This window comes from Pteronotus mesoamericanus, unplaced genomic scaffold (genome assembly GCF_021234165.1).
Source record: "Pteronotus mesoamericanus isolate MK-2021 breed Mesoamerican mustached bat unplaced genomic scaffold, CSHL_Meso_final scaffold_232, whole genome shotgun sequence".
NCBI classification, from domain to species: Eukaryota; Metazoa; Chordata; class Mammalia; order Chiroptera; family Mormoopidae; genus Pteronotus; species Pteronotus mesoamericanus.
In genome coordinates, this window is record NW_026555311.1 from 25429006 (window position 1) to 25443948 (window position 14943).

Genomic DNA, 14943 nt, shown 5'->3' on the forward strand with positions numbered 1-14943 from the left:
TTAAAATTATTTACTCATTTGCAATTCCTGAATTTAAAAAACAATCGTGAAGCTTCTTTTACTAGAAGTAAGAAGTAAAGCACAATGTGGGAAGTATGTTCACTTCCAGAAATATGCTTAAAACTTACAGAACGAACAAATGTTTAAAGGCAGAGTATTTTAAAGGCAAGCAATGAGTCAGAAATACTCTACGAGAATAATCACCCTAAAAATGAGTATGACCCTTGATGATGGGACCACTCTCACAAAACTAGAAAGCTCCTTTAAGTTCCCCTTCATCAGCTATGTCCCAGAGTGTGTCGAAGGCGAAGGGTAGTTATAAAAGTTTAATCCTAAAAAGGTAGAGGGTGAGATCAAAAACTCTGTCTTATTTTGTTTTCTCTTTCATCTATCTATAGTAAAAATAGCCTCTATCCATACGTATGTCTAGAACACAAGTTTATTCCATTGAGTATATTGAGCTTTTTATGTGAATCGGATATTGTTGAAATAGAACTTTGCCCTGCGAATAAAAATTGATTATTTATAAAGATATTTTTATGCCTCTCATAATAATGTAATAATATGATTATTAGTCATTTTACATTCGTTACCCAATTACTCTATTTTTGTTAAGAACATTTTACAGATGGGGTAACTTAAGAGTGATTAAGCCCAACTGCTAAAATAAGGTTCACACAGCTATTAACTGGAGTAAATAATTTACACTTAGGCTGTCTGTCTCTAAATCTATAAAATCAAATACTATGATTTAAAAAACATAGATTTAAAACTTCATTTTAAACAAAACAAATTATAAGCTCCATGAGTTGTATCCCAAAATTTCTTTTCTGAAACTGGTGGTTTGGGAACCACTGCACTATCTCCGCACTACTCTGCCTCCACCTCATTTTTATGAACCAGACGTTTATGGAAGGCTCCCACAAAACATACAGTATTTGGAGAATTAAAAAGAAGTAAAAAACATGGTGCCTGTCCCCAAGAAGCTTACAAACCAAAAATATACTACCCAAAACATTGAGACTATAAAGCAACTGGACTGGGCATGCTTGGTAGGGATGACTTTGTGGAAGCAGTAGTCTTTGATTAGGGTTTTGGTAGAAGGGAGAACAGAAACTGATAGAGAAATAAGCCTGACCTGGGTACAAAGATTTGGCAGTGGAAATAAGACTTGTGGAATGGTTTAATAACCCTCTTTATTTCAAAACACAATGTTAAGTATTTCAATTCAATTCTCTCTCAAACACACAAAATTACTAACCTTCTACATTCATGGCTTCTCTCAGAACCTGAAGTTTCTTTTGCCTCTCTCGGATTCGGTCCAAAGCACTTGATATGGCTGAGGAGGTGGGGAATTCTCGCCTGTGAAACACAGGATCCATTTTCTGAGGGCCAAAGATATCCAAGGCTATGCTTCCATCTGAGTATCTTGCCTCCTTTCTTCTAGGAGCAGTTGAAGACCGCACTGTTACTGCCTCAGGGAGACAGTGTTGGTATCTGCCTGTCTCCCCAGGAGAGAAGTCTCTGTCAGCTGTGCAAAGCAAGTCCATGGACGAAGCCCAGACCTTCTTCTTGGGAAGCACATCAATGCCAGGGATAGCTTTTGTTTCTGGGCCACTAGTTTTGAACTGGTAAGGAGAGCAGGTATTTTCAGAATCTTCATGTCCAGAATTATGATCTGACAAAAGGTCCTTGAAATAATCTTCCTCATCTTGTGTGTCTCTGATGGACAGAAATCCCATAGATTTACTAAGCCCTTTGTTAAGAAAGGTCTGATGAGAGAATGGAGAAGGAGACTTGTGTATGTCTAGTACATCAGAAGTAGAGCTTCTTCCTGGAATGATAAGAATCTATCATGTATGCACAGAATTGTTAGAAAATAACTGGAATGTAACCTTCCTATCAATAATGAAAGTGGTGAAAATTTTCTAAATTCTCCAAACGGAGGATCAGAGGTGGGATGGTGATGGGATGGAATGGTCATGGTGGCGTGACAGTGGAAGTGAAAAGCGATGCCATGCTTGCATAACTTCTCATAGTCCAACGTTTCTTATCTAATGAAATCACTGTTTTGAATTTAATTTTTTGGGTATCATTTGATATTCATCAAAGGCGAATTACTGGTTTTTTAAAAATAGATAAAAGCTTCGGATACTATCCAGTTTGGCAAAATATTAATTATCCATGAAATGATTTGGGGTAATAGAATGTATGGTTTACTCCTTTAACTTGTAAAGGTATAACTCAAACATGTATTACTTCAATATGAAGCCCTGGTATACTGTGGTCATTTAAATCAATATGCTTAAAGAAGAAACAAAGAGTCTTGCTCTATTCTAAATGGAAAAAAAAGATTGTAGCATTTGGAATTCTTTAATATCAAAGTTTTATTAAAATTACATGTATATTCAGAAAATTTGATTGTATTTGAAATCCAGATAATCTGATTCTGTTTAAATTATGTAAAAAACTTATTTTCTTTCATGGTAGACTACCATGTACTAACATTTTCCTCTCTCTAACATAATGTATCAATTATTTGTCATTGAAATAAAATATACCAATTCTTACTTATTCTTCAAACTTTGATAAAATTCAAACCAGTAGGCCATTCTAATTTTTTAAGGTAGTAGGCTGTAAATGCATTGAGACATGGCAAAAATGCCCAACCAGGATTAATTTTCTGAATCTATTGTTCAACAACAACAAAAAATCACATACATGGTCTACTACTGAAAAAAGAAACATAAAAGAATACATTGTAGTTACTAACCCAACAGCCCATAAACACTGAAGATGTGCTGTGCGGCCACCTGTGATCATGGTTTGATTACTTCTTTGCTATGTATACAATACAAAATAATGACTAAAACCTTCCCAGAAATAAGGAGCTTATTAATTGATTTGAATAAGTCAATTGCTTCTTCAGGGTAACAGTTACAAGCTTTAATTCCCCAATCACAAAATTTACCTTGGAAGTCTTAGAAAAGTGAATTCATTTCAGCATGGTAACAAGTATTTGCTTACTTGAGAATCTGAAGGTTCAAACATTTTACTTTCCCTACAACTAATCCTTTCCTGCACATGGATCCACTTAAGTGCAAATAAGGATAACGACATTTGGGACATGTCATGTAAAGAATACTGAGAAACACACCATGCCACACCCAGACACATAGATGTGTGTTTATAATTTTAAAATTAGGCTAGAAGCTAGAGTCTGTGACAGTCTACATTACACTATTTTAGGGGTAAATTACATTCTTAAACAGCCACATATTGAAACTCAATTTAAAATTTTATTTTAAAATAGAGAACAGAGATATTCTTAAAATTAATAGATAAAAAATAAGAATTGAAAGGATTTAAGGCTCATACCACCAGAGATAAACTCAACAAACTGTCTTCTTTTACTAATTGATTACCAACATGTAGTCAAAACAGAGAAAAATCAAACAAGTGAATATACTGGCAATATCATAAATTCATGGTCAACCACTCTAGACAATTAACGTCACGTGTTAATAGTAAGTTCACTCACTGCCCGCAATGACTGCTTCACTTTTCCTCATTCTTCAAGTTTCCCACCTCAATTCCCTCTTTGCTTTTATCTGATGATCTTGTCTCATATTCCACCAAAAAATAGAAGCTCTCAGACTTAAGAAGAGGGCTTTCTCATTTTTTCCATGACTAATTCTACGCATCTGGGTGGGTCTCCAAATCTTTTGCCTGTAGCCTCAAAGGATGACATTTCCTATCAACTGAAGGCCAGTTTCCAATACCTGTTCAATCCCCCACCCCTTTATTTTATTAAATATTTCACTTCTTCGGTTAACTTCTCCCCTCTTTGCTTCTATCGTCATTACTGCCCTTTTCTACTGAGTCATTCCCATCAGTGAACAAACTTGTGCTAATATCTGTGTAATAAAAAAAAAAACAAACTAAACAAAACCTCTCCCTAAGTTACAATACAGGGATGGGCAAAAGTAGGTTTACAGTTTTGAATATGCAAAACAGTTTATTCTTGTATTATTAATTATTGTATTATTTGTTTGTTACAACATAAAACTTCTTTTGCACACCGCTGTATTTCCCTCTAGTCACTGCTGTCTCCAGTTTCTCACTTTCCATTCATTACTCTACTGTAGTTAACTTCCAACTCTTCCACACCTTGGCAACGTTTATCATGTATCACCATTGACCTCCATATTGCCAAATCTAATAGACATTTTTGTATCCATATCTTACTTACCAGCAATAACTGTTAGTGATGACAATTCCTTAATGAATCACTTCTCTCTTTACAAGTCTAGTTTCCTCTTACTTCTCAGACTGCTCATTCTTAATCTGCTTATTCCTCTTCCTCTACTGCACATCCAAATGTTGGACCCTCAGATTCCAGTTTTAGAACCCTGTCTTTTCACGGTTTCCTTATACAATCTCATCATTAGAAGGCTTTTAAATATTATCTACACACTGACATCTCCCAAATTTATATTCTTGCTACTGACCTCTTTTGGGAGCTCTAATCTTACATTATTCAAACTGCTACTGGTATATTAACAGAAGCACCTCAAACTGAACATGCTTAAAACTAACCTTTTACTTCCCACATCCAGAGATGTCCATTCTACCCCAGTCTTACCAGTTTCAACAGGTGGTACAATCACCAAACTGACTACTCAAAACGGAACAATGTGCACCACCCTGAAATCCTTCTTTCTTATTCGCCACATTACATCCATCAGCATACGCTGGCCATTTAAATCTCAAAGATATCTTGCTCCTTGTGTTCCTTCCAATTCCACTGGCATCACCCTATTCCCAGTCACTTGACTAGATAATTGCAATGGCTTCTGAATGGGCCTCCCTGCCTCTTCTACTTTCTTCATCCAACTGCCTTTCACTCAGCAGCCAGAGTTATTTTTCAAAATATAAACTGCATGATTCCACTACCCTGTTCCATAAGTCTCAAAGGCATACAATTACATTCTAAATAAAATCTAGACTCCTTTTTGGTCTGCCACTTGAATTCTTTTCAGTTTCATTTCCACTTCTCTTATTCCATCCAGGTCACAGGTTTTTCTCTGTTAAGTTTTCTTATATGTTAAAGGCCTTTGTACACACTTTTTTCTCTGCCCTGAATGGTCTGCTTTTGACCTTTCTCATGGTTAGTTGTTTCTTATCCTATAGTTTTATTTTAAACATGACTTCCTCAGTGAATCCTACCCCAACCACTACTGAAACAGAGCACTTGCCAAATGTATCATAAGTCAATTCCATTCGTAACAGGCACATTTATCATTCTCCTCTAAGTCATTTCTAACAATATATCAGTGGGCCGTGGTATCCTGAAAGAACCATGTCTTCTCACTGTCATGAGGTCTAAGACTAATTGTTAATAAGGTGTCTCTTGGATAACTACTGCTTTATAAATGTTAGGTTTTTATTGTCATATTAATGATAGTCACTATTTTTACTACACAACTAGACAGTAATTGTTTAATACTTCACAGGTGGATACCATATATAGTATCACATGGAGCAATATAGTATCATGGTTGCTTCATGTTGCTACAGCATGAGGGAACAAATTTCACTAATCTGAAAATTCCAAGTGAGAGTTCCAATATAGAATCTGGCCAGATAAATGAGAAACATGAAACTCTAGGTTCATTTATTAGATGCTTAGGTCCACTAGTCCAGTGAAACCATGTACTTAAGAGCAGTATTTGAGACTAGATAAGATGCAATGTCTTCAACTGATTTTCAGATCTTTCCAAACATGACCCAGGCTATTATAATTATTTTAATATAATAAACGGCACTGAAATCATTAATGAAGTACACCTACCTAATGGCTGTGCTCACTATCCATTTTCATCAAGGGAAATGTTATTTCTGAAAGCAGGGCTGTTGAAGCTACTCTTTAAAAGATTTCAGGTGAAAACTTCCCTGATATTCCCCCATCCTGGTAGAGTTAGTATCTCCTTCTTCTATACTCACAGAGCATGCTGGACCTCTATTAGAGCATTTCTTTCACTATATTAAAATGATCCATTACGGTGCGCCTTCCCTCGCTGGTGCGCTCGCCTTTCCCTTCCCCCTCACCTTCCCCCCAGGCATGTTACCTTTGCCCTTCTCTAGTCTAAGCTCCAAGGGCCCTTCTTTTGCTTCTCTAACTTGTTCTGTGAGCCTACAAAGCCTAGCTGGTTCACTTCTACTACCTCTGTAGCTTTCTAAATAAACTTTCTCATAATTTGAATGAATGAATGCCTGAATAAATAAATAATCCATTATATTATAAATCTGTCATTGCTCCCACTCGTTTCCCGCTCCCACCCCCACCTGGAACAATAACATAAGGGGCCAAATTTTATTTGTTTTTGTATTTCCAGTTCTTGATAAAAGATTTCAAAAGAATGCTGTGGGATCGTGACTGATTACATATTTTTTTGAAACCTTTTAAAGCAATAGCTTAATCCACCATAAAAATTGCTGTCAAAAAAACCTGGATTTTAATTCTATCTTTACCATTCAATCCATGATCTTGGACAAGCCACTTAATATCCATGTTTTACACTTCCTTCATCTACAAAAATGTGGTCATAATTTGTTATGCCTTCTTCTTGGAGATGACAGAATAAATGAACTAACTAATATAAACTATTATGAGCTCTTCTCAACAAGGGCAACATAAAATTCTCATTTTGTCTTCCTTTGTTTTTGTTTTATTTTACTCAGTATATAATTATCTACTGAGGGGGAATTTAAAAGTTCTTTTGAAGGAAGTCATGAAACCTGAAATCAAAAGATCTACTACAAAATTTTTAGGTTTATCCTACAATTTTAAAAATTCACACTAGTCAAAATAGAGTAAGTGGTGATTATGGGTAGATTCCTATGTCTTGATAAGACTGAGTTCAGAGTGAGTTTACAGACAACATTAGATTACATACAATTATAGGCATCCAAATTTAAAATGAAAACATTTTCCTTTTGGAGAGTACAAAGCTTGCTAAGAACTAAGTGGAGAACAATAAATACATTTTGAAGAACTATTAATAAACAAATTCAAGAACATAATGGAAAAAATCTTCCTTGTAAAGTACATTGTATTTTAACTATTTTTTCTTATAAATGATTAACATTGTCTCTAACTGGATATAATATCATCATTTTCACCTTTCCCTTCACACACAGACTCAAAATATTCATAGCATCTCTTAGAAGCTAACTTCAAAATGGCATTTCAGTATTAAAAGAGGCTCCTCAGTTCCCCATCTGTCTTCACAAATGTGTTCAAGTACATAAAAAAAAGAAACATGATATTATCAATACTCCCAAGTTCTGAAGCTATATCATGCTGATCTGATCATGGTGTAGGTTTCCACCTTAAGCTTGGCAGGAAATGTTTGCTTTCTTTCTGCTTAGTGAAGCCATTTTATCAGCATTGGCAGTATTAAATAACAAAGTGGGGGCAGACAGCCCACTAGTTTGGGCCTTAGCTCCTGTGACAGACCTCAGAGGTAACATATAAGGAGTGAACCTTTAAGGTTGTTTACTCATAGATAAAAAATTTTAAGTTTTAGTTGAACAATCAAATTACATAGATACACGACATTATCCCTAAAACTATTTACCTCTTTTAATCTAAATCTGTGTCTCACTGGCCTCACTGCTCATTTTGATATTTTATTTATTAAAACTTGTGGTCAGGAGCCTAATTAATAAACTAAAGCTATCAATATATAAAGGTTTTTTCTGGTTTATGTCAAAGTGAATATTTCACCACTAATCTAGTATGACATGGCTGCTCTGCTGCAGGTGACCACTGACGGTTGACAAGTGGCACCGCCCAAAAGTAACACCAGTGTCCTAGAGGAATATTTCTTCTTCATTAGGCATTTTTTCCTTTAATCTTAAAGCTTTTATATTATTACATGCCATTGACTATTAGCTACTCATTGCTTTTGCCTGGTAATGGCTGTCATTGCTATATTATTTCGATTCTGTTTCTGAGATGTGGTTTTATAAATTTGTTGAAGGTAAATAAAGTCCTTGAGGAGTACTATTGTAGAAAGCTATGGGTAAGACAAGCTGAGGAATCTTCTTCCATTATACTGGATCCAAAAGACTTGTTTCTTTATGTACAGGGTTTCTAATTCTACCCAAAATATAAACATAAACATAATTTGGTTTATTCTGAGTGACAATTAATTCTCTTGAATTTAGATATAGGAAAGATTTCATTCTCCAACAAAGAGATAGGATTATTAGAGAATGAAATCAGTGGAGAGTCTATTTAAAGATTTCTGTTAATTTTAAAAACATCATTACCATTAATCCTAGATTATCTGCATTTGGACAGTCGATTAGTCATAGAATTTTAAAGAGCTGTTAAAAAAATAATACTCATAGTATTAAATCTTTTTCAATATTATATAACAAAGTCAGAAATAAAAGACAATAATTTGGTTTAAAACTTCTGATATATGAGTCAATATGGTGAACTCTAGTTTTTCTTTTTACTTTGCATATGACAAGGTTTAAAAAATAAATCATAGAATCATATATATTTCTTTATGAAACCATTAAAATTATATTACAAACGTATTACTGTATGAAGTATTTTTTAAAAGCTTTTCTCCACACCCACTCAACCAATGAGTATTCATTAAACACCTACAAAAACTAATGTACTTAATACAGTAGGTTTTCCCTATCCTTGGCATCTACATGTCTAGTAAGCTTTACTTTTATATATGGCTTTTATTTAAAAATATATGTATATATGTAAGTGACAAGTAAATAACCTGCTATTTAAGGATGTTATACAGTAGGTACAGATTCAGCTCAATCTCTAATTCTTACCTTTAAAATATTATGTAATAATAAATGTCTATAACAATAAGCCTAAATCATTGAAGGTGATATAATATAAACTATGTTAACACTTAAGAGTCTTTAACATTTAATAAACTACACATGGCAGGATGATACTTTTTTCTTTTCTATAGATTCATAATGGATAGGGATAAAATGGGGTTCTTCTATATATAACATTTTTTATTGTTAGAAAAAAGTTTAAAAATTAATAGTTAACGAAATAACATTATATTTACTAAGTAAGTATCAAACTAGCAAAAAAACATCAATTTTATGACATGATCACTTAATTGATAGGAAATAGAAAGGAATTCCAGAAAGAGATTAAATAAAGTACAGGAAAGAGAAATAAGGAAGCAAGGAGGAAGGGAGGGAAAAGCGAAGAGTACAGAGAGGGAGAAAGAGAAAACGAGGAAGAGAAAAACAGGTCGGGGAGAGAGACAAACCAAAAAGATTATGAGTAAGGGAAACAGAAATAATTTCTTTTTAAATCTAGTGTTTCAGTTATTAAAGTATTCATTATATCTGCTTAAAAAAGACTCTCTCAGTTTGCCACTGACATTTCGCCTGTTATTTTCTGCTATTATTCAGTTCTAAAACAGACTGACTGAAAATCTGATGAATTAACAAAGCACTGCTATTCTTAGTGCCAAGGTTCACGCTGTATCTATTTCAAATCCTAGTATATTTTTAAAATAAGAGGAGACAGATTTTTACCTAGAAGAAGGTGTGTCTCTCTCTATATATGGTAATATAAGTACATTAAAGAAACACAAGAAAGGATTAAAAATTCTTCTGAATTGCTATCATAGCATTGTAAAAACTAAGTTAAACCAAGTCTTCTCTTTTTTTCCCCCCCTTCCCATAAGGTAATAATGTATGTATTAGAAAAGGAACCTTATATAACCAGAAATAAATTGATGAAAGCTAAGGAAACTTTTCAGAAAAAGTCATTATTCACAATAAGTAAAAGTACCCGGAAAGACCCTTTAACTAACTGCATCATTACAGAATCACTCTATTAGAAATGACTTTCTTGCTTTTCTTTGACTTCTTCAAGAACAACAGTATACTTGTTGAGGGCATATTCTTCCCTCTTAGATCCAAGAACTCTGAATTCTGGAAAACATTTGGTCCAGATAACCAATTGTCTATATTTAGTTTTCACATAAGAGTTTCTCATAGGTTTTAAATTAGGTGGTTGTGTTCTGATTATGTGATTGAACTGAAAAGTTAGGTATCTTAGCTTTCTAATCTAATTATATCAATTAGAATGACTTATTAGAATATATTTAATCCATATTTACATTTACTTCTCCCCAGCCCCCATAAAACAAAATATTTTACCCACAAAATGATTTTGTTAATATTTAGATTATCATAATTATTGACATTGATAAGAAGTAGAGAACATATATGATTAGCCAAAAAACATATATGCATAACCCACAGGCACAGACAACAGTGTGGTGATGGCCAGACAGAAGGTGGGGGGCAGGCAGGGGCTGAATGGAAGGGGTAAAGGGGGTTGAAATAAAGACATCTGTAATAGTGCCAATGATAACAATACAGGAAAAAATGTAGAAAACAAAGACAATGAGAAAAACAAAAATTCACTTTATAAATAAGCCAAACCTAAAACTTAATTTTCATTTCTCATGTTTGGAATTTCTATTCATTTCCTTAAAGAATAAATTTAATCCTGGCTGGGCAGCTCAGCTGGTTAGAGTGTCAGCCCAATACACCAAGGCTGTGGGTTTGATCCCCAGGCAGTGCACATACAAGAATCAAACAACAAATGCATAAATAAGTGGAACAACAAATCTCTCTCTCTCTCAAGCCAATATAAATTTTAAAAAATAAAAAATAAACTTAATGATTATATGGAACCCATAACAATGAAGGCATAAATCTCTCTCTTAAACCATTTTTTTTTTTTTTTTAAAGAAAGAAAACTCCTTTGTGTTCATTCCTGATTCCATCTGGGTCCTGGGCCTGGAAGGGTTATACACACACAAGAACATGACCTTCCTTAGCTAGTACCTTGCTTTTTTTATTTTTTTAAAGATTTTATTTATTTATTTTTAAACAGAGAGAAGGGGGGGGGGAAGAGAGGGAGAGAAACATCAATGTGTGGTTGCCTTTCATGCCCCCAACTGGGGACCTGGCCTGCAACCCAGGCATGAGCCCTGACTGGGAATCAAGCTGGCGACACTTTGATTCACAGACCAGCACTCAATCTACTCAGCCACACCAGCCAGGGCCAATAAAAATTTTTAAAAATAGAAAATAAACAATGATTATATGGAACCCGTAAGTATCTAATGCCATTGTCAAAGAGCAAAACCATTCTTCATCAGCTTTTTTTTTTTTTTAACTAAGCATTATATAACCTAAGACAGTATTTATAACTGCAAGTCATTAAGTTAGTTGGTCATGGAATCAATTTAGTGGATTGTGACTAACATTAAAAAAATAAAGAAATACAATAGAAAATAAAGAGCAGTGAGAATAAAGTTGCTTTGAGAAACTCTTGTATCAGTAGCATTTATGTCAATAAATGCATATGTTATGTTTTTCCTCTTGCTTTAAAATGCATATTCAATATAAAATACTATGATAAAGTAAATCATTGATATTATTACTATAATAACAATGTGGGAGAGGAAATGATTTACTGTGGGGTGTTGATTATATTAATACTGTTTTCTGCATAACTTTAATGGATTGATATATTAATAAAGTTAGCATTCCTATCTTTTCTCTGCCTCTACTTTGCACACTTATATTCTAATTATGGTCACAAATACCAGATTTTCAAGCCAGGTAAATATGATATTGTAAAGGAAACAATAAAATAAGGTTAAAGCCTAAATATTTCCTACTAACATACTTTCTTACCTGTTGGTAATCCTTTTCCTCTCAATCGGTCACGAATAGCCTGGCTTCGATCAGGCTTTTGTTCACTGTTACAGGAAAGCTGATCCGTCTGTACACAGGTAATCAAAAATCAAATTTCACAAAAGAATCTCCACCTTTTTTTTTTCACAGAACAAAACTAGACAATTTTTGGAGAGTGTAGCATTAAGTAAAGTCACTCCACATATTTGCTATTGTTAATCTGTATTCCTTGGGTAAGAGTTATGTAGCTCAGTTCTGGCTAATTCTCAGGAAATAAAGGACAAGAAACAGTTACCAGAGAGTAATCTGTTAACCAGGGAACAAAGTTAGCCAAACTCAAATAGTTAAAATGAGTTCCATTTGAAAACAGTAAATCTGAAGTCTTCTTTTCCCAAACTGGTAACTACTTTCATCTCTCAGGTTAGATTACAACTTTAAAACCATATTAATTCTGGTATAATAAAACTTTCACCTGATTGTAACTATGCATTGAGGGCACTGATTTAAATTATTTCCAAAAATAATTTTCTAGGTTTTTCCTGCCAGAAATTACATCAGAGAAATGCTTCAAACTAAGTGGACATATTGAGAGATGACAATTAAATTTAAATTAATGCTCTTTTGAGTTCCCTTTATAACAAAATGTTTCAGTAGTCTTAAACTTTAATAACTTTAACTGAGGGTACTCATTTAAAATAAAGCATGTCAAATTAAATTGAATTCCATATTACAAGGGATGAAAAGTTACAGTGTTGCGTTTATTCAGATGATTACTAGAGTGGAAATTTCAAAAATAAATAGAAGGAGAAAGAACGGTGAAGAGAAATTACTTAAATCTGGCACCAAGAACATATATACACATCTGTTTACACACATATACACATTCTAACATGCTATTAGCAAAAGTTGTTTATGAGTATGGTTTAAAAAACTTTAAGGTGGTATATTCAAGGCATTACGTTTCTTACCTATAAGAAGGTATCCACTTAAATGGATATATTCTGAACTGATGTTATCATTTGAATTACATAAATGATATTAATCCAGAGTGTACTCTATGTCAGTAACTGAAGAGATAAAGAATATCCTGCAGCTTGGGAATCCCTCTATCGACCCTACTATTAATAATAGCTGCCATTCACTGAGCAATTAGTATAAGGCAGACACTACCTTAAGTGCTTTACATACTTCATGTTACTTAGTCCTCAAAAAACCTATTCTCTTATTATAGATAAAGGGAGAAATAGCAAGGAAATTCCTAATAACTTTGAAGCAGCTCATCAATGCTCAAATAATTTTATCTTCCTAACTGCTCAGTAATATCTGTAGATGGTATGCACTATTCTTCCTATTTTACAGATAAGTAAAATTGAGGTAAAAAAGGTTGTAACATTAAACCAGTGGAAGAACTAGGACAAGTAAGCTGGCCTGCTGACTTTTCCTCTATGTTAATTAATTTAAAATAAGAATTATGGTCAATTATAATCAATCTCACACTGAGTGAAAGACCAACTCATTCTATCAGCTACTGGGGCAATGACAGCTGCAGAGAAACATAATGGCTAACAGTATGGCCTCGGGAGTCCAGATCCAGGTTCCCACTGGGTCTTCTTCATTTACCATGGATGTGTCCACGGATAAATTACTTAATCTTTCTGGGCCTTAGTTTTCTTATCTTTAAAGTGAAGATAACATTACAATTATCTCTTGTAACCTGGGGCTGTTATGGTAAATAGATGTGCAAAAGCACATAAGCCACTTAGCACAGTGCCTGGCACGAAGTAAACACTTAAAAATTTTAGTTGTCAGGTTAATTTTATCCATTGATGTCCAAGAGACTAGCAAGAGCATTCACTGGAAATATGAGGAGAGCATTATTGTTTCTATTTAGCAAAAATTTGCCTCTTGAAAGACAGGCTTTCTATATATTGATTTCAATGGACCCTTCATTATCCTCCTTTCCAGTAAACAACCCCACAACACACCCATACGTGACTTTGTAACTGTTCCTTAAACACACCTCACTCCTTCCTATTCCATAACATTTATTCAAGTTTACTTCCTTCTGCCCGGGTCACTCTTTCTATCTTGTCTATAGGATCTACTTAAAGTTCTATTTTTCAATGTGGTCATAACTTGTATTCTTTTTGCTCAAGATCTCATAGCTTTGAAAAATTTTATTATGTTACTTTTCATAACTGTCTTTGCATTTTATAAGTAAACACATGGATGCACAACTAAAGAACTCTTCGAAGGTAGGGTATATTCTATTCAAATTTCTATCTTCGATAGTATCTAGCACAGATTTGATATATAGATGAGCAATATTAACTATTTTAATAAACTGAACTAAATACTAAAAGGGATGGAGATCTTTTATTTAATATGGAAAATTATTGGATGGATAACAGAATTACATGGAGGAATATTTCTTCATGGAAACACAAGGAAAAAGTATTTCTAGCAATTTTACCATAGAAGTAAAATCAGAAAACAGGACAAAAGTCTTAGAGGAAGTGTGGTGTAATAGAAAAGTCCATAGGCTGACTAACAAGAAACATATAAGTCCCATAAATTATGTCTCAATTTGTTTATTTATAAAGTGGAGGAGTTAATATTGATAAACATTTCTCAAAGAGAGTGTTATGAGAAGATCTGAAATAAGACCCAAATAAGTTTGGGGAATGTTTCACTTTCATGCCTATCTCTCTTGAAGGTTAGTAATACAGTCTACTGTAATAAAGGCTCTAAAAATACTGCCGTGAGAACACAATTTCCCTTAGTTTTTCCTCAAGCTTATTTAATCACAGAGGAATTTCTTAAAACAAAAATGTGTTTGAAAATATGTAGGAAACCTTGGTTTGGATAGAGGACTTTCAGATTTTCAGTAGCTTTATGTCTGTCAAAAAAATCACATGCAGGAATATAAACAAATAAATCAAAGTGAAACAGTTGTAATTAAGGAGGGGAAATAAGCAGGCAAGAACTCCAGTCACTCAGCTTCTACTTCCTGCATTCCCCTTCATCAGAGAATCGCCAAGGCTCCATGGGGTATATTTTACCAACTATTTACCTAGAAGAATCTCTGAGCCTGTTTCTTATCAAGTGTATGGAATTTGGATACATTCCTGCCAGCCATATGACATCCTAATT

At 33.9% G+C, this 14943-nt stretch overlaps 1 protein-coding gene across 1 annotated transcript in view; it reads right to left on the reverse strand.

The window, feature by feature from the left end:
• PTPN13 (protein tyrosine phosphatase non-receptor type 13) overlaps window positions 1-14943 on the reverse strand; it is a 198351-nt gene that overhangs the window by 102634 nt on the left and 80774 nt on the right. Inside the window, exons 6-7 of the mRNA XM_054591769.1 lie at window positions 11791-11878; window positions 1262-1834 (exon numbers count right to left, since the gene is read on the reverse strand). Of these exons, the coding sequence (XP_054447744.1) occupies window positions 1262-1834; window positions 11791-11878 (661 nt within the window). The remainder of the gene's footprint in view (window positions 1-1261; window positions 1835-11790; window positions 11879-14943) is intronic.